The sequence below is a fragment of the Mixophyes fleayi genome, chromosome 9, assembly GCF_038048845.1.
Source record: "Mixophyes fleayi isolate aMixFle1 chromosome 9, aMixFle1.hap1, whole genome shotgun sequence".
Classification (NCBI taxonomy): domain Eukaryota; kingdom Metazoa; phylum Chordata; class Amphibia; order Anura; family Limnodynastidae; genus Mixophyes; species Mixophyes fleayi.
In genome coordinates this window covers 12,348,353-12,368,159 of record NC_134410.1, presented here as the reverse complement: position 1 = coordinate 12,368,159, position 19,807 = coordinate 12,348,353, and the positions used below count along the sequence as shown (strand labels likewise).

Below are 19,807 nucleotides of genomic sequence, written 5' to 3'. Positions count from 1 at the left end.
ATGTCCCGGCCTGGCCTGAAGATTGTGATGCTTCCACGTCCGCACACACATAACATGGTTATTCATTTGGAAAATTTACTGCCACGCAGAATGTTGTGTTTGGTTAGCATGTTTATTAGCACATATATGTATAATACAATCACCCATTGTGACAGGACACAGAAGGACACCCGTTGAGCTTGATATCCTATGGAACCAGGAGACTGTTATAAGTTATTGCGGGGTAGGTCCTCCCTTATAAGTACATAAATATTGGTGTGTTGGGGAATCCCTTCTCAAGCCTTAACCGGGGCCTTGCCCTGCGCCCGCTGGTATTCTTGCTGGAGTTTTGTAAGGGTAGCGCGTTGCTGCTCTGAAGTCTGCTCCATGTCCTTCAACAGGGTTTCATATCGTTTGCTAAAACAAAGTAGAGAGGTAAGGATAAACAGCAGGTAATAGATATACATGTACACCCGGGTGATACAAGCAACATCACTTTCATTATACATACAAGGCCTTGCACAAGTATTCAAACATGATAGTTTTCAAATGTAAACAAAAACAATTAGTATTTTATAGGAAACTCCTTGCTCAAAAGACAATTTTTTTTAAAGAAAAAAATAGTTAGTTGACAGTAACTATCTTACAGGTCATTTACCTCAATGAATAATTATGCTGGTAACTACCATTTTACTGAGATAACTCCTGACACTTGAAATAGAAATTCTGTCTGAAATCACCTGTTGAAATTTCAGAAACACACGGTTGCCATTTGATTAAATGATATATAGCAACAAAGGTAACCGTGGAAACAGCTTTCATGTTGCTAAGACAGAATGCATGATTACACAGTCACACATGGAAAAACAGTAATTGGTTGCATATGTAAAAAAAACAAAGCAAAAAAACCCCATTCAAATAGTGGTTAATTAAAATTAAGGTCCATAAGCGAATGACGGTAGACCAAAACAATACCCACAAAGAGTCTCCTTACATTTTAAAATCTACATGTAACATTATACAGTACAAACCGTAAACCACCAAAACAGACCCCGCTATTCAACTACTCACATCTCTCCATTTATATATTGCAGTCTCTTGTCAACCGTGGCCTTTGCTTCTTCCAAATCTTGTTTTACCAGCACAGGTCCGATCAGTTTATACACTGTGTTACTGTCATCCAGCACGGCCAGCTCCTGCAGGTGTACAACATAACACAATTCACAGTTTATTGGTATTTGTGTGCCCTTTGGTGGTTCCTCTAAATGGTTTGAGGTATGCCTGGGGTGGTTATTAAATGTATACAACCTAAATGATAAGATGATTGGAAATTGTTAAATTATTTTTCTCTGCTGTCCAAAAGACGTGGGAGAAGCTTCAGATGTCCGAAACGGAGCAGGGTGATTCTTTACACTAATACAGAAGGTGACTGTGACTCTGAACACTGTATTGTACCTTCAATGTTTAGATATAAACATTTTAATTTTGCGGTACAGCAGCTTGGAAGACAGCGACCCTGGGGATCAGAAAACCCTTCTCTGTGATCTCACACATTTTAACGTGAATCTGTACAGCCCCAGACACTCTGAAACCAGTAAGACTAGTACAATGAAGTTTCCACCTTAGAAAACAGGAAACCGAGCCATGGAAAGAAAATCTAATGACAGAGCCGCCTGCATCCGCCAAGTGGTAATTATGTGTCACACAATCCTTCTATTAATGAGTCACTGGAGACTCCACAAAATAACCTGTATGTTAAGATATAAATACAGGAAGCTGCGCAACACACAATGCATCAAAGAAACAGTACAAATAATTAGAAGAGAGGGAAGCAAGCGGCATCTGTAAAAGCAGAATATAGGGACATCGGGGGTGGAGGTAGTCCAAGCATGGAACCAGGAAAACACCTAATGTGTGTCCAAGTACTGTCTGTGTCACTTACTTTGGTCCCAAAAGAAACTTGAATGCCGGTCAAGTTTTGTTCTGTATTCATTCATAATACAATAATTTGAGGATTATTAATCAATATTTCTGCTAACCCCCTCCAATCTCACAACTGTGGTTAGCAGGTGCAAAAACGGGCCGGGAAATACTCCTGGACCACATGGTGTTCAAAATGGAAAGACGTTTATAGAAAGAGAAAGCCGAGCGACGACATGTAGGTATTACTACAAGATCCATCCCGCTATTTTCTTGGAGCGTCCTTATACAGAAGACTGGGGAGCAGGACAATTACTCTGAATTCTTCTCCTAGCTCCACAACTTCTCTTAGTTTGGTTTGTCCTGCCATGGAGCTAGGCCCCTCATCTCTAGTGTTCTATTCCATTAGCTTTATTTTATATCTGGGGGATCTGCTGTCCCTTCCTTACTGCTTGGACTGGAGGGTACCCAGAAACGACAGCCCTTATTCCTGTAGCTAGGCCCAGGAGGTCAGAAAACCCCTTTCAGGTGAGCTGTCCTTGTCTCTGTACTGGAGTACTAGCGGTGTGACAGAATGTCTGATGCCCACCTACCTCTAGTTGATCTCAAGACTTCCAGTCCTTTCTCAGAAGTCGGTCTCCCCCATCAAAATGGGAAAATGACACATGGGGTGTTTTATTACTTGGTATTCTAAGGAGAGAACCACTGTGTTTGCAGGGCACACTTGGGGAAAAAAAAAGCTTTAGTGGATAGTATTCAAAGATTTACTTTGCCTGGAAGAAGGATGAGGGCTACCATATCCCTGCTGTGGAGTGGCGGAAAATCAGCATTTTCAAATTCAGGTTCTCAATGGCGCGAGTATAGATTCTACGTTAGTATGTGTCACATACTGCATCCCTCCATCTGTCTCCTGACACATTATGGAGTGTGGTGTAGCCGGTGATCTATGTCCAAGCTTACTATGTTTCGTGCTCACAGTAGTGTGGCGTACAGCTGCTCGGGCCATTAGGTGCCTTAGTCTGTACATGCCATTTTAGCGGAACAGAAAGATCAGGTGCCTATATGGTAGTCCCTCAGCCCTGCGTTTTACAATGTCCATGTGACCACCTCTCAGTTGGAGAGATCTGCAAGCAGTTTCTCCTAGAAAAACCTTTTTTCCTTGTTCGACTTTTGAGTGGCCATTATTGTTATGGTTCCTGCCCTTTCTACATTGAAGAACTTGGGAATTCCCACCTCGGTTTGTATTCTGCGATGATCATTTTACTCCCGCCGCCCCCTTACCCCCCTCGCCTTTTTTCCTGCATTATCCTGGCTTTATTAATAAAAGCTAAAGGCTACTTTCTGTTGCAGCGAGTCTAAAGCCAGGTTCAGTTTACATTCTAATGATTGTCCTACCTCCCAGGGGTCAAGGGACAGACACCCCCTTTTGCTTTGCTGGACTCTAGTTTGCATTGAACCTATTCGTTATATAAATAGGCAAAACTTATTTTAGCCTCCTAAAGGCTCCCCCAGGTTAAAGAAGAAAAGGAAAAAAAACCAAAAAACAAGAAAAAACCCACAACAACATATTCTTGTTTCTGTCCCTATAACTCTCTAGGGTCTTGGTTACGGATATACAAATTTGGCATCATTACCCTCAGTAAAAATTGGCAAAATATATTTCACATTCATTTTCTGGATTTGCTCTGAATATGTTGCCATGGAAAACCTTATGGAAAGTTTGTGATTTGTGTAATGGATCTAAATAAAAAAACAACAACTATATAATTCAATAAGTAACCAAATAAACAAATGGTTCTGGCCATAAAGTTCACCATCTCCATCTCCATTTATTTAGCGTAAAGTATATTTATGTAAAGTTGTTTCTAACCCATTTACATGCAGTGCTGGAGATTGAAATGATTCATAGCTACAGTTTGAAAAGATAATGGTCTGAGATTTCATATCCCTCCATTTCCTGCTCACTACAGTATCCCAGGCAGCCAGAAACACCATTCTCTTTTTATTTTATTGCTGCATCCTGGAAAACAGTCGTCCCTTAGTGCTGCAGAGAACGTGATCAATTTGAAAACTTGTTTTTAACTATAAGCCAGCAGAATGGAAGTAACAATGTTTGCAAATCATCCTATCAATTGGCAGGTACAGACATTTGTGAAAGCTAAATAAATTATATTGAAAATTAAGTTCCTTGTAAAGTATTCAGACCTTAGAAAACATGCTCCAGGCTTAGGTCTACAATTTTGACAGATAGACATTTAATTGTGTCACTTGCAAGTTTTCTTCCAACTTACAGGCTGAACTAGAAAACTAAATACATGAAACACTGCAAACCATTTCAGTAGGGAACTGCACGCTACGTAGAAATGCATATACAATTCTCTGTACAAAGGGAATAATTACACAAAGTATATGGTGAAAAGTCTCTTCAACTGTAAGGACACTGAATATAGTCTATAATCTTAATTTTGCTTCAACATGCCCATGCACAGTATGATTTCTGTTGGTCAATTCAACTAACCCAGCCTTGTAAATGTAGTGGCCCAACTATAGACAATCACAATCCAACTAAATCGGGGCTGACTGACACCATCAGCACAAGTGTTAGACCACGGCCCATTCTGAACAGTAAATGATGATTGCATCCTACTGTATATGTGGTCATTGTCTGCCTGTGCTAATGGTGCCTTAAGGGATTCAGCTTTTCAGCCCGATTTCCTGGATTTGTTATTAGTGTGTATCCAGCTTACCCGCGGAGGTGCAGGTATAACAGGAAATGATATTCTGACCCAGAAGCAATACACCGAGACAAGACTCACCTCTTTCACAATGTTGTTCTCAGTGAGTTGAGCTTCTAGTTTCTGTCGGGCTGACATACTGTTGCTGATATCTGCAGCAAGAAATAGTAGCCAAATTAAAATCGAGACTGCCAAAGATCAGGAGGTGTGAAATGGGCAGACAGGTATACAGAGATTCAGATGAGGAAACAGCAAACAGTCTAAAATTTACAGGTGAGCATCATGGGCCAGAAAATGATTATAACAGGCTGTAAAGGCTGAGTGCAACGCAGTGACAAATGTAATTACAGAAGTTCTGTTATGGTTTCACCCCGTAATATACATCACTGCGATCATCATCATCAACATTTATTTATATAGCGTCAGCAAATTCCGTAGCGCTTTACAATTGGGAACAAACATTGATAAGACAATACTGGGTAATACATACAGACAGAGAGGTAAGAGAACCCTGCTCACAAGCTTACAATCTATAGGACAATGGGAATTTGAAACACAAGGGCACGTGCTACATCATATTGCACAATGAACCAGCCAGACTGCAAAGGTAAAAGTGCTGAGTGGGCTGTGTGTGTTGGAATGTTGGTCAGAAGGTTGTTGTCTTGCGTTAGCAGTGTAGAGGATGGCAATAGGGTAATCTAGGGAAATTAAGATGATGGTTGAGGAATATCATAACCTTATACAACCAACAAAACTCGTGTAAATCGCACCAGGAGTATTCTATACCCTTCTAGGTTATGGTTATTTAGTTGTTTTAATCCATATGATTAATATTTTTATATAGTACCATGTAGCCTGAAGGTGGTGCTCATACACAAGATATCAATGAGTTAACTGCATGTGTTATAGCTGACAAGGTCACACATTGCAGGAATTACACCAGCCTCATTATAGATGCACTAATGTGTATAGCTGCTGTGAACAGTGTCCATCACAGAGACTGTATATAAACTAACCTATACCAGGGACATTTTTTAGTACCACAGAGCTATTACTGGCAACGAGCCAACTGCATTTATCACTGCTGACAAAGTCACACATTGCAGGAAGCACACCAGCCTCAGTATAGATGCGCTATTGTGTAGTGCTTCATACTGTCAATAACCCAGAACAAGCCTTGTATTTAAAGTTTACCAATATCACCATACAAGCTAAGACTACTTTGAGCTAGGGGTTTCCCCTCATTAAATCCACGGAGATCAAGTATCTCACTCCGTTATCCGCCTGCTACATTTGTCACAGTGGTGACTAGAAGCCTTATAATACTAACACCATAAGAGACACGGTTCTCATTCACTCTTTAAATCATTCTGTCTTCCTACTAACCACCTCCTACCAGTAAATGGTCTGTTACCAAGGATTTATACAAGATATTCTCTGTATCCACCAGACTATTCCTTTATATAATAGATCCCTATCAGTTGGTGTTTTTGTTTTTATCACACATGTGTATGTGTGTATTTGTAAGTAATTTTTAATATATTTCACCTTGTCTTCCGGGAGGATGTCATTATTAAACAATAATCATTAAAAGTTATATTTTAATCAACATAAGGAGTGCTAATTCGTCCTTCTAATATGAACCCCTGTTCATTATTTTTTCTGTCTTAATATAACAGGACCAGCACCCCCACATGCTACATGTTAAAGATTGATATCTTGTCATATACTGCATGTGGATGTTTCCTTCCAATCCCTGTGCAGAGCATCTCCCCCCCTTAGTTACTTCAATTTGTCAATTACATCTTTTAATATTTCACTACTCTACTATTTACTATTTTTGATGATTTTATTTTAATGCATATCAATAAAATTTAATATGTTTTATATTGATTCTATTCTATGAGTGCCCCATCTAAACACATTGGTTCTCTGTCTGACTTGAATATCATAACCCTGTCTGAAGAGGTGGGTTTTCAGTGAACGCTTGAAGGTTTAAAGACTAGAGGAAAGTCTTACTGTGCGTGGGAGGGAATTCCACAAAGTAGGTGCAGCCCGGAAAAAATCCTGTAACCGAGAATGGGAGGATGTGACGAGAGTGGAATAGAGACGTAGATCTTGTGCAGAACGGAGGTGTCGAGTAGGGAGATATTTCGAGACAAGTGAGGAAATGTATGTCGGTGCAATTTTGTTGATGGCCTTGTATGTTAGTAGAAGAATTTTATATTGGATTCGTTGATATACAGGCAGCCAATGTAGAGACTGACAGAGTGGCTCAGCAGAGGAATAACGGTTTGTAAGGAAAATCAGTCTAGCCGCTGCATGCAAAATAGATTGTAGGGGTTCAAGTCTGACTTTGGGAAGACCAGTAAGGAGGGAATTGCAATAGTTGATGCGGGAGATGATGAGTGCATGAATTAATGTTTTTGCGGTGTCTTGTGTCAGATATGTGCGCATTCTGGAAATGTTCTTTAGGTGTATGTAACATGATTTAGATATAGAGTTGATGTGGGGAATAAACGACAGTTGTGATTCAAGGATTACACCTAGGCAACGAGCTTGCGGGGTGGGATTTATGGTCATGTTATCGGCAGAAATAGAAATGTCAGGCAGGAAGCTTCTGTTCTTGGGTGGGAATATTATTAATTCAGTTTTTGAAAGATTGAGTTTGAGTTGGCGAGAAGACATCTAAGATGAAATGGCAGAAAGACAGTCAGTAACGCGAGACAACACAGAAGATGAAAGATCAGGAGAGGATAGATAAATTTGTGTATCATCCGCATAGAGATGATACTGAAATCCAAAGGAGCTTATTAGTTTTCCAAGAGAAGTGGTGTAGATAGAGAATAGCAGAGGACCTAGGACTGAGCCTTGTGGAACTCCAACTGATAAAGGAAGCGGAGCAGAGGTGGATCCAGAGAAATTAACACTAAAAGAGCGATTAGATAGGTAGGATGAGAACCAGGATAGGACAGTGCCTTCAAGACCTAGGGACTCATTGGCCATGGGCTCAATTCCAACCAGGGGCCTGTCTGTATGGAGTTTACATGTGCTCCTCATGTCTTTGTGAGAGTCCTCCCACACTCCAAACATATACGCTTGGCTGCTGTAAAAACTGATCTTAATAGGTGTGTGTGTAAAATAGAGAATTTAGACTGTAAGCTCCACTGGGGCAAGGACTGATGCTGATGATTAAACATCCTCTGTACACTGTGTAATATGGAGGGGATATATATATACATATATATATATATATATATTTTTTTTTTTAAAAATAAATAAAGGGGGGATAATACAGATAATAGATGTGTAAATACTTAACCCTCTGTATGAGCATGATAAGAAAACGTCTCTCCACCACTAACATACTTCTATACTCCTGTATGTTACCTTTCTGGACTTGCTGGTATTTGGTGACTTCGCTCTGTAACTTCTCCTGTAGTTGTGCTGCCATCTGTAGAAACATATGAAAAGAACATGAAAATCACCAGCGTTACAATGTGGGTGAAAGTACAGCTTAGTGATGTTGTTCCATAGTTAGCTAGTGTTGGATTTTTACTCCGAAAAGTCTGTTCCACCACATGCCACAGCTACTGGATTGTATTGATATCGGACGGCTGTTAAAGACACTGCATGGAGCTGTATTTGCAGTCATTTTACTGAACCATTCTAGGCCCTTCCTAACCTTCTAGCATGGGTGCTATCTTGTGCAAAGGCACATTCATAGACTAGTATGTCACAGCCATGAAAGGGATGAAACTTGATCAGCAACGATGTTAAGATATGCCATTGTATTCGAACATTGCCCTAGACCAGGCTTGGCTAACCTGTGGCACTCCAGGTTTTGTGAAACTACAAGTCCCAGCATACCCTTCCAGCAATAAGATGCTATAAATTGGCAATGCATGCTGGGGCTTGTAGTTTCACAACACCTGGAGTGACACAGGTTAGCCAAGTCTGTACTAGACCCATCAACAAATGCAATGTGTGCCATGAAAATAGAACGCGCACCATTACATCAGAACCACAGACCTCAACAGCCACCAGACAAATCTAATGCATGCACTCATTTGGTTTTCGTTATATCCTCATCCACCCATCAGGGTAAAGCAGTAACCGAGCCAGGTTTTCCTAGTCCTTCTGTGTTATTTTGCACATTGCAAAAATTTCTTGTGTTTTTCACCGAGAAGAGCAGAGGGGTCACCAGCTGCCATATGCCAGCCATGACAAGCTGTGTGTTCTGATGTGCCTCTTTCACCAACACTGTTAGTTGACTGACTGATTATAGATATCTACACAAGTAATATCAGCCTATGTCTGCTCCTTCATCATCTTTATGTCTCAATACACATAGATCACACTGGCAGAATTATTTGACAATTAGTAAATAGTCAAACAACTGTGATGTGTTATTAGTACATTTTTGGAAGGCTCCCTCTTACTGTAAGTGCCCCCACAGGTATAGTAAATATCCCTCCATTACCTGAAGCTGGGAGCCAGAGCGGTGGCACTTTAAACAAATTCATTTTCAGCTGCAGCATCACCGCAGAGAACTGCGGAATTTTACAAATAACCCAATTCTCATCAATGGAGCTGTGTTATTAGTATCTATAAAGCGCTGACATATTACACCATCCCCTATACATTGAGGAGATCATAATACAAACAAAATAAGCTGCAACAGAAAGTAAAGACGGCTACTGAAGAAGACTGGACAGATTACTGTCATCCAGCAATGTGAGCTTAAGGTTAATGGTGTCCCAGAGAGATTGGCAACACCCACATACTACAATCAGTTATGTAAGAACCAGGGAAGATAAGCACCAATAGACATCAAATATAGAATAGATAAAAACAGGCACCAGCGTAACATGTCAGGTCCACAGACTACCTTGTTCATGGGATTTCTGCAGTTCTAGCTACATGGAAGGCGGGTTATAGTAAGAATGGGGGTGCCCAGAAGATGCTGTCACCGACTGAGCAGCCCATGAGCATTGGAAAGACTGGGGTGTCTAATAAACCAGAGACTTCATGTTATGATGCAGCTGGGAGTTTCCTACCCCTAAATATATATATATATATATATATATATATATATATATATATAGTTGACTGATATTATCAGTACATATTTCACGCAATGTGCAAACATTCTTGTCTTGTAGGAAACCACAATATAAATAAATGGTAAATGTAGGTGTGTACAAACCTGTCCAGATGCATAATACATAGTAACAATAATACACCATTCCTGTATAGTGCAAGGAACTGAGCATAAATTCTGAGGTGCCATACCGGTAACATAGTAGAGATATATATATATATATATATATATATATATATATATATATATATATATATATATATATATAGAGCCACAACTGCTGGATTGTAACAATGTCATCTATGTAGTTACAATGTGCAATTGTGTCAGTGATTGGCAAATACACATATGTTAAAGATAGATAGGAGCTATATCGTGTGGAACTTCAGGCCCCAGCATGTCCCTCAGTGGTGTCAGTCTGTAGGGCATGCTGGGACCTGTAGTCTCTGTCAGCATCAGACCCGCATTACCGTCTCTCTGTCCCCAGCAATAACGTGCGTCCGTACAACTGTAACCCGGAAACAGATCTCCACTACTTCCGCCTCCAACTGTTACCAGGTGACCCCACCCAACCGTTTCTATGCAGCCCGCGCAACTTTATTCACAGGAGACAGAGAGACAAAACGCCGTCAGAGATTCCCAGCGCAGCCATAATACACAGGTATGTGCCCCGGGATATGTGAGTGCCCAGAACAGGCTACTCCCTGAAGGGTGCCACCCCAATATCTCCTAATTACTTCTTCATTACACACTGACACCACATTACCTCCTCATTACACACTGACACCACATTACCTCCTCATTACACACTGACACCCCATTACCTCCTCATTATACACTGACACCCCATTACCTCCTCATTACACACTGACACCCCATTACCTCCTCATTACACACTGACATCCCATTACCTCCTCATTATACACTGACACCCCATTACCTCCTCATTACACACTGACACCCCATTACCTCCTCATTACACACTGACACCCCAATACCTCCTCATTATACACTGACACCCCATTACCTCCTCATTACACACTGACACCCCATTACCTCCTCATTACACACTGACACCCCATTACCTCCTCATTACACACTGACACCCTATTACCTCCTCATTACCCACTGACACCCCAATACCTCCTCATTACCCACTGACACCCCAATACCTCCTCATTACCCACTGACACCCCATTACCTCCTCATTACACACTGACACCCCATTACCTCCTCATTACACACTGACACCCCAATATCTCTCTTACCCTATCTCCCCCTCATTACACTGGCACCCCAATACCTCTCTATTACCCTGTCCCCCATCTCCTCTTCATTACACTGACCCCCCAATACCTATTATTGTCACCCCTGTACCTTCTCATTACACTGACACCCTATTACCCTGTCACCCCACGTCTGTACAGTGTTCACTCCGATTGTATTCTCCATAGGATTCAGTGGTACTTCACCAAGCAGTAAACACAGGTCAAAATAAAGCACCCACGTGTGCCAGCTTACACTATGCGATCTGACAATCTTCACATAGTTTCTCTTTATTGATATTGGCACTTGCTTCCCATAAACTGTAGATGTTAATTAGTCTGAGTCATCCCCTGTGATCATTAAGGACTCCGCTGTTGTGATGTTCACTGCAGTGTAAGAGCTTGGCACAATGCCTCATTGTAATCATAACTCAAACAGAGAAGCTGGTATAGTATTAAGGTGTTACTACAGTACATGCAGGAAGCTAGCTCCAGCTGTAGGCAACTTGATCACTATATTGGTGGCATAAAGCAGTGGTTCCCAAATTTTTTAGTTTGCGGCACCCTTAGACTCTCCATAATTTTTTCTAGGCACCCCTCCAAAATAATTACAGAGCAGTCCTGTTTTATAAGTAGTTGGGTCAAAATAATGTAATAAGTATTTAGGTCAGGACAGTAAGTACTTTGCAAAAATAATACACATAAATCCAATGGAAAAGAATATTTTTATATATATTATTTTTTTCAATTATATTTCTTTCAAAGAATAATTTACAGCTAACATTAAGAGGAATAAAATCAAACAAAATAAAACAACAACATGTACAAAAATCATCACACTCCGCGCCCTTCTTCAATCTTTTTGCCCCTCCATTGCTGTTTCCTATCACCATTTCCCCTCCGTTTCTTTACTTACCATACTTGGCCTTCTTTCTTCTATTTCTTCTATCTTCTCTTCTATTTTCTTACCAAACCGGCGGCGCCCGGGAGCCAGCATCCTCCTCTCTTCTGCCGCTGCTCACTGAATATGTCAGACGTGATGACGTCACGCCCGACATTCAGCGAGGAGGGAGGAGGATGCTGGGTCCCGGGCGCGGCCGGATTGGTAAATTTTTTGTCTTGTTTTTTTCCCCTGGCCACGCCACCCGTGATAGCGCCACGGCTCCCACACACTTTCGGAACCGCTGGCATAAAGTTTATTATGCTCTTGTATCTCAGCTAAGTGAGCTTTACAAGTCCTAGGCAGCTGAGATCGAAAGGAATGTGTATATAATTGACATCTGTACCAGATTGCTAATTTGATTGTTTTGGTTTGGACAGGCCCCCCTTTTTCTATATCTCCTTGGGGGGGGGGGGGGGGGGGGGGGTGCCGGCTACAAGACTGCAACTGTCCATAATATTCTGTGTTAAGGAAATAATGCAGTTGCTGAATCTGCTGTCTCCTGTTTTACAGTCTCTTCAGTGATCCTATAATAGCATCCCCAGCACCAGCCTTTCTGCTCTCAGGATGTCTCCACCTTTTTGTGAAATAAGACCAGTGTGTTAACTTGTAATAAACTTTGTGACAGAGGACTCTGAGCGTCTGTGCGGGCTCAGTTACCACTGGTTAAGGAGTCTTTGTGAACATTCTGCCCTGAACGGATTCAAGCAGAGACGAGGGTAGAAGACCAAGTTTCCAACCTCCACACAGCAGCGCAATGGAACTCTTGTAGAAAAAGATGGAGACGTGAATGTCGTGATAAACTGTGATTCGGGGGAAGTAAACGATGAACTCTGTATTATCATTTATTAAAACAAACCAGACCTAGATTTCCATTCTCAGCCACCATGCTCCCAGCTGTTGCCGCTTGCCTCCGCTTGTTTCCCGTCTATCGTCGGCGCTGGCGTGTCTTCGTCACAGTCATTTCTCTCGCTCTGCTAATTATCTTCTTAATTTCTGGGCATTTGGAAGAGCATTTGTCTTGGGCACTTCCCATCTTCTACTCCGCTCCTTCCCATCTGTCTTCATCACCAATTTTAAACGTTCCTGTACCCCCTTTCCTACTCTCCCCTGTCAAGGCTTGCTTGTCACCGCCATTACTTCTCATTTTAGTCTCCAGTGCACCTTCACATAGAGATCGGAGGGATGCGATCCGCCAGACGTGGGGTAGTCTCTCTTCTTCCACCGAATTTGCTTCTCTCACCTTGTTTGTCCTGGGAGTCCCGAAATCACCAGTTGAAAGAGCTGCTCTGGTACATGAGGCCGTGACTCATAGGGACATCATTCAGGCGAACTTCACTGACTCTTACCAAAACCTGACCCTTAAAACCCTGACGGGGTTATCATGGGCATTGGAAAAATGCCAAGAGGCTCAGTACTTGCTCAAGACTGATGATGATGTCTTCGTCAACACCCCATCCTTGTCAAAGTTTCTTAGGGAACATAATGGACTCATGTACCTGGGTCGAGTTCACTGGCATGTTAGCCCCGACCGGGATCCAGAGAGCCGTCATTACACATCATATGAATTGTACGCCGGTGACCATTTCCCACCCTATTGTAGTGGCACGGGCTATGTGTTATCTCAGGCAGCAGCTCGACACCTGTTGCAAGAGGCCGGTAGTGGCCCATGGCCTACAGTTGAGGACGTGTATGTCGGTATCTTGGCACGGGCAGCTGGGATTGCCCCGCGACATATTGCAAAGATCGCCGGTTCCATTATAGTGCCGCACAACAGCTGCTGTTACCGAACTATGTTCACGTCTCACAGAATTACTCCCCGCCGCATGCAGGAGGCCTGGTATATGCTGAAAGAGGCAGATAATCACTGGTGCCCCCCACTAACACTGCTCTACTGTAAATTAATGGGGCAGGGGGTGGAGAATGGAGATGTGTATGAACCACTATTGGAGAACAGGTGATGTCGGGGACGGATAGTTCATGATACAGGTGTCCATTGTAATAATAATAAGAATGGGGGGAAAACACTGCGCTCAAGAAATCGGAAAGACCTAGGGGTATATGTACTAAACTGAGGGTTTAAAAAGGGGAGATGTTGCCTATAGCAACCAATCAGATTCTAATTATTTATTTAGTACATTCTACAAAATGACAGCTAGAAGCCGATTGGTTGCTATAGGCAACATCTCCACTTTTCCAAACCCGCAGTTTAGTAAATATACCACTAGTCTGGTAGAGCTGCAGTTAATTAGCAAGGTATCCCTCCTTGATCATAAACAATACAGAACAAATAATTAGCTGGGCTCATACCAGATAAATCAATAGAAGATATGTTTATAATGCTGTATAATGTTCTGCTCTACAATGTCAACCCTAATAGGGACTAGTGTAGACGAATTACAGGGCTCAGAAGTGCATGAATAGAACAATATCAATCCCCAGTCATAATAGATCGTATGAATAAAACTAAGAATTGACAATAGTCTAACACAACCACATAATTAAATGTCTGATAACGTTGTATTCAAGAGAACTTACTTATTATTCACACATGAACAGAAAAGGGGGAAAAAAACCCATCAATTTAAAGCAATCGATCAACAATGAGTCTGATAGTTTTTGATTATCCTTCTACGTGTGCGCTGCCAGTAACGGTGCATCTATTGTTTACAGATAAATAAACAGAATGTCTAGTGTGTATAATTGACTGAGATTGTGATGTTTAAGGTGAACAGTTTGTACATATAACCAATATTGTACAATCAATCATATGGATCTTTAGATTATCGAATGGTGCTTAGACACATAGATACATGCATAATTATCTAGATACTCTAGTAATACATGGATACACACATAGGTGTTTAATTCCTCTAGTAATACATAAGCACATATGGTATCATGCATTTAAAGTAATCAAAAACGAGGGCTTGAGCTAATGAAACAAAAAATAACAAATAACCATTGATAAATTATGATTTGACTAAACGATTCATACACGTAAAGTAAAAAAATCCCACATGGAAGCCAGGAATGTCAGGACTGGGATTATGACTTGTATTATGTATAATCTCCTTCAATCATGCCTGCATCCATCACATATTAATATTAAACATTGTATAATGCCATCATTAACACACATCGAAAACAATATAAGGAGGATCACTTCCTCTGAACCCATCTGTATCTTGTATGTAATAAGTGTTGAAAATGTATGTGATTGATAAACTAAGATCATGCATGTTATCTAATAAAAGAGTGCTAACATAAGGGACTTATTAATTAGTGTGTGTACTGAACTAATTGGAATGGTTTAATGTGGAATAGTTATGTGCATATACCAAGATGAACATGAAATGTACTTGTAGTTACCATCAACAGCATATGTTCCCCTTTCGAGATAAAATGGCGAATATAATAGATCTATCTTTTAAGATCTATTATTAAAAATAACATGGCTCTTATGATGAATCTTGATTAGTCCGAGATAGTTGTTGATGTACGACATAGGTAAAATGATACAATCCAATCAATATGAAGTTGGAATATTTGGAGGTCAGTGCGTTCACATCGGTGATGTCAGACTTATACTGGGTACTTACCAGACCTGGGGAGGAGCCCCCTCCTTACGGACCACAACCATGAAAATGTAGTGAGGAATGGGGAAGCTGATTCTACCGTACCAGAGGTTACCAGGTGGTCCCCAAACCTGTTACTAGTCTGGCTTACTCTGCTTAGCTTCCAAGATCGAACGTTTTTGGCTGTACCTAGAGTAATATGACCGTAGAACCTCAAGTTTCCACCCATTAACATGTACCTCCATCTACACTACAGTCATAGGCAACTCCATCCCTTAATGGCTGGATCACTTATTAATAACTTTTTTGTGGCTGTATCATGTAAAAATAATTTATTGTAGAAATGTGTTTCAAATTAGTGTGCAGGCACCAATGTATATAATTGCAAATGCACTTATCGTGTTACATTGGGATGTGTTTTATATGTTAGTGTCATTATTTGGGTTTGTAACTTTGCTAGAGGAAGTCCGTTTGCTGATAGCAAGAAATGCTAAGTAAGTCTTTTTGTGAGGTGACAAACACCTGTTTAGCCTGTATACCCAGCAGAGGGTCACTGCCTTTCTGTCTGGCATGGCTGCATGTCAGATAATGCAAGCATCAAGTTTTAGCACATAACAGAGTAGTGTAAATATTGTTAGCTTTGCATTGCATGTAAATCCAAGTTTGGGAAAACACATCGTATCCTAATACTAAAAATAGCTCAGACATTGCGGAACCATCTCGGATCAGGGGGCTGCCTTACCCCTTGTCAGGAGTTATGTCAGAACTGTATAAAAAGCGAGCTGTTTGAACATGTAATGTATCATTCTTGTACCATCTATACTTCTGGAAAGATCGCTAGTACCACAGACCGGCGTGTGAACTGTCCTTGTTAGGACTGCTTGAGCTAATAAACAATCTTTTGCTTCAAGAACCTGTTGGGGTACCGAGGCTTGGTGCCCCTCTGATCAACCTGATAACAGCATATCTGGAAGTCGACTGGAGAGTATGAAATGAAACTCAAGACATGTAGTTATGTTTCAGAGTCGACTCTGGCTGCTTTCCAGCCCTGCTCATTTATATATACACAGAATTAGGCTGTTGTCCAATAAATGTAAAGCATAGCTTATAGCTGCTAAAGTCCATATATGGTAAGAACGGTGAGTTTTCCTTATCTAGTTTGGAAGATGATTAATCTAGGCATTGGCTTGTAATGGTAATGAAGATGGGTGTCCTTATCTTGACAGCTCAATGACTGATCTAGGCGTTGGCTTTAGATCCCTGTACGCAAACAGAAATATATCTGCTCTTTATTGTTTAAAGTTATAGCAACATTTTATAATTTACTTATCAATAAAGAAAACAATTTTCACTCTCACAAACCTGCTATAAATTCCTGTGACCTACAGATTAAACCTAAATCTAATCCATTCTCTGGTTGATCTGAGTTGGACCCAGCATTTCAGTGCCAACGCTTTGTCCGCTACCTGCAGCTCTGGCCAGGAGGGGACCATCCACAGCAACATTAACATATTAATAAGAAGGAAGCCAGATGCATATACTCTTAAAACTTTAGAACCAACAGGCCTTAATGTGGATTTTGAAATAGCATCAGTAATGTAGTTCCCTAATCCCTTTTTGTTCAAATAAGCAGATGTGTATAAACCAGCCATTAAGGGATGGAGTTGCCTACGACTACAATGTAGATGGAGGGTATATATTAATGGGTGGAAACTTGAGGTTCTACGGTCATATTACTCTAGGTACAGCCAAAAACGTTCGATCTTGAAAGCTAAGCAGAGTAATCCAGACTAGTAACCGGTTGGGGGACCACCTGTGAACCTCTGGTGTGGTAGAACCAGCTTCCCCATCCCTCACTACATTTTCAAGGTTGTGGTCCGTAAGGAGGGGGCTCCTCCCCAGGTCTGGTAAGTACCCAGTATAAGTCTGACATCACCGATGTGAACCCAGAGGATGAGATCCTCCTTATATTGTTTTCGATGTGTGTTAATGATGGCATTATACTATGTTTAATATTAATATGTATATTTATGTACAAATATATTACTATGTGATGGATGCAGACATGATTGAGACAGATTATACATAATACCTACATTAATCTACAAGTCAATCCCAGTCCTGACATTCCTGGCTTCCATGTGGGATTATTCTACTTTACCTGTATGAATCGTTTAGTCAAATCATTATTTATCAATGGTTATTTTTTATTTCATTAGCACAAGTCCTCGTTTTTGATTACTTTAAATGCATGATACCATATGTGCTTATGTATTACTAGAGGAATTAAACACCTATGTATGTATCCATGTATTACTAGAATATCTAGATAATTACACATGTATCCATGCACCATTCGATCATCTAAAGATCCATACGATTGATTGTACAATATTGGTCATATGTACAAACTGTTCTCGATCTCAGTCAATTATACACACTAGACATTCTGTTTATCTATCTGTAAACAATAGATACACTGTTACTGGCAGCGCACACGTAGAAGGATCAGCAAAAACCATCACACTCATATTGTTGATATTTCTATTGATTTAATTTGACTTTATTTTTTGTTTTGTTTGTTTCCCTTTTCTGTTCATGTGTGAATAAGTTCTCTTGAATACAACACTATCAGACGTATTTTTAATTATGTGGTTGTGTTAGACTATCGTCAATTCTTAGTTCTATTCATACGATCTATTATGACTGGGGATGGATATTGTACTATTTCTGCACTTCTGAGCCCTGTAATTCATCTACACTAGTCCATAGTAGGGTTGACATTGTAGAACAGAACATTATACACCACTATAAACATATCGTCTATCGGTTTATCTGGTATGAGCACAGCTGATTAATTGTTCTGTATTGTTTATTGTAATAATGTTATACAATGTTTCATTCCCTCCATCAGCTTGTCCCGATTGGCTCTAACTCACTTTTACATCCATCAACTTCACTTGTAACATCAGAAATTGTAATATAGATTAGAGAGTTTGATTGTTTCTCCTGTGAGAGAGATTCCTGGGCGGTCTCCATAGCAATGAATTAGCTCAATAACTGATCTCCATAAATACTCTCTAGTCGTCACCAATGTCTTTAGACAAATATTGAGCAGAGAGAATGTATCTTCCTGACTCTGACCCACAAGACGAAGGTTCACACACACACACTCCTTAGTGTACGGTTTCATGTGTTTTTTGCTGTGTTTCTAAAGATTGTTATAGCAACTTGACACCACGGTGACAGTTCCTCAACCGTTTGCTACCTGTCATTTCTACATATATCATTCTAAATGGAAGCATGTCAGTACTCTGATATAGTACAGTGGCAGGGGGTCACAATCTGGGCTGAGAGATCAAATCTTTAAGTCTCCCACTTATCTCCAGGGCTTTGTTACCTCCGGCATAATGTTACCTACATGAATTTGGCAGAAGGAGTTTTGGGCACACAGCCCGGCTGCTGCTCCTCCAGCCTGCAGCCGCCTAAAACGGCTGGGTGCGCCTGGACCCACCCACACTGCCAGGGGAGTGTATTTAATTACAGATGTATCTCTGTTTACGTCAGGCGCTGGCTACACATATGTGGGTGCTGGTTTACACTCACACCTACCTCATAACGTTAACCTTATTTCACTGACCATACCTAAAGAGGGGTTTATTTCAAAATGAATCACGTCATGTACACCCATTGTCTACACAGAGGGTGCACACCTGTTGTCTATACACACACACACACACACACAGAGGGTACACACCTGTTGTCTACACACACACACACGGTACACTTGTTGTCTACACACAGAGGTAGAAGCTATTTTGTGATCTAGATCAAGATTCATGAGAATGGAAATTTATGAGTTCAATAGGACCCACTTACAGTGCAGCCATCAATTCACTATGAACCAGGAACGTCACCGATTCCAGCTCTCTGGTGAACTGGCTGCATTCTCAGGAGTATTCATCTTGCTCACAAATCGCCAACCTCCAAAAGGGTGGTCAAGACTTTTATACAATAGCTAATAACTAAATTTTGATCCAGTATTATAAAGCAGTCTGTAATATTCACAATTCTGTCTAAAGGTCACAATTTTGGACGAGCGATTGGGCTGTTTAAGATCTAATTGGCAGCCAAGCAACACTTATATGGGCACAGATAGACCACCGATCTACAGCTAGACACTGATATAAGCGATTGTGCTCTTCAGCTATTTTTATTATCACGGGTCAATCTGTAATATGATTCAAAATAAACACATTAATGTGCGATGCTTGTTTTCATTATGG

General features: G+C 40.8%; 2 protein-coding genes across 3 annotated transcripts; one reads left to right on the top strand and one right to left on the bottom strand.

The window, feature by feature from the left end:
- Positions 1-93: 93 nt before the first annotated feature.
- On the bottom strand, positions 94-10,313 carry PFDN6 (prefoldin subunit 6). Of its 2 annotated transcripts, none has more exons than XM_075186441.1 (5): positions 10,209-10,313; positions 8,025-8,088; positions 4,716-4,786; positions 1,051-1,175; positions 94-396 (listed from the first exon to the last, which is right to left on the bottom strand). In XM_075186441.1, exons 2-5 carry the CDS (start codon positions 8,086-8,088, stop codon positions 276-278), a joined length of 381 nt encoding a protein of 126 aa, XP_075042542.1. In that variant the 5' UTR covers positions 10,209-10,313; the 3' UTR covers positions 94-275. The 2 variants fall into 2 exon arrangements, with proteins under 2 accessions (XP_075042542.1, XP_075042541.1); XM_075186440.1 differs by lacking the exon at positions 10,209-10,313 and adding an exon at positions 9,844-9,894.
- On the top strand, positions 10,293-14,025 carry B3GALT4 (beta-1,3-galactosyltransferase 4). Its single transcript, XM_075186439.1, has 2 exons — positions 10,293-10,399; positions 12,457-14,025. The coding sequence occupies exon 2, from the start codon at positions 12,831-12,833 to the stop codon at positions 13,902-13,904; it is 1,074 nt and encodes a 357-aa protein (XP_075042540.1). The 5' UTR covers positions 10,293-10,399; positions 12,457-12,830; the 3' UTR covers positions 13,905-14,025.
- Positions 14,026-19,807: the final 5,782 nt, after the last annotated feature.

Bases quoted from the DNA above. Each gene is read 5' to 3' on its own strand.
- PFDN6 (XM_075186440.1), bottom strand. From the start codon at position 9,864: ATGTATTATGCATCTGGACAG. The intron at 4,787-8,024 runs GTAACATACAGG...TTCTTGCTGCAG, and splicing joins ATACCAGCAAGTCCAGAAAG to ATATCAGCAACAGTATGTCA. The intron at 1,176-4,715 runs GTGAGTCTTGTC...GTACACCTGCAG, and splicing joins AGAACAACATTGTGAAAGAG to GAGCTGGCCGTGCTGGATGA.
- B3GALT4 (XM_075186439.1), top strand. From the start codon at position 12,831: ATGCTCCCAGCTGTTGCCGCTTGCCTCCGCTTGTTTCCCGTCTATCGT.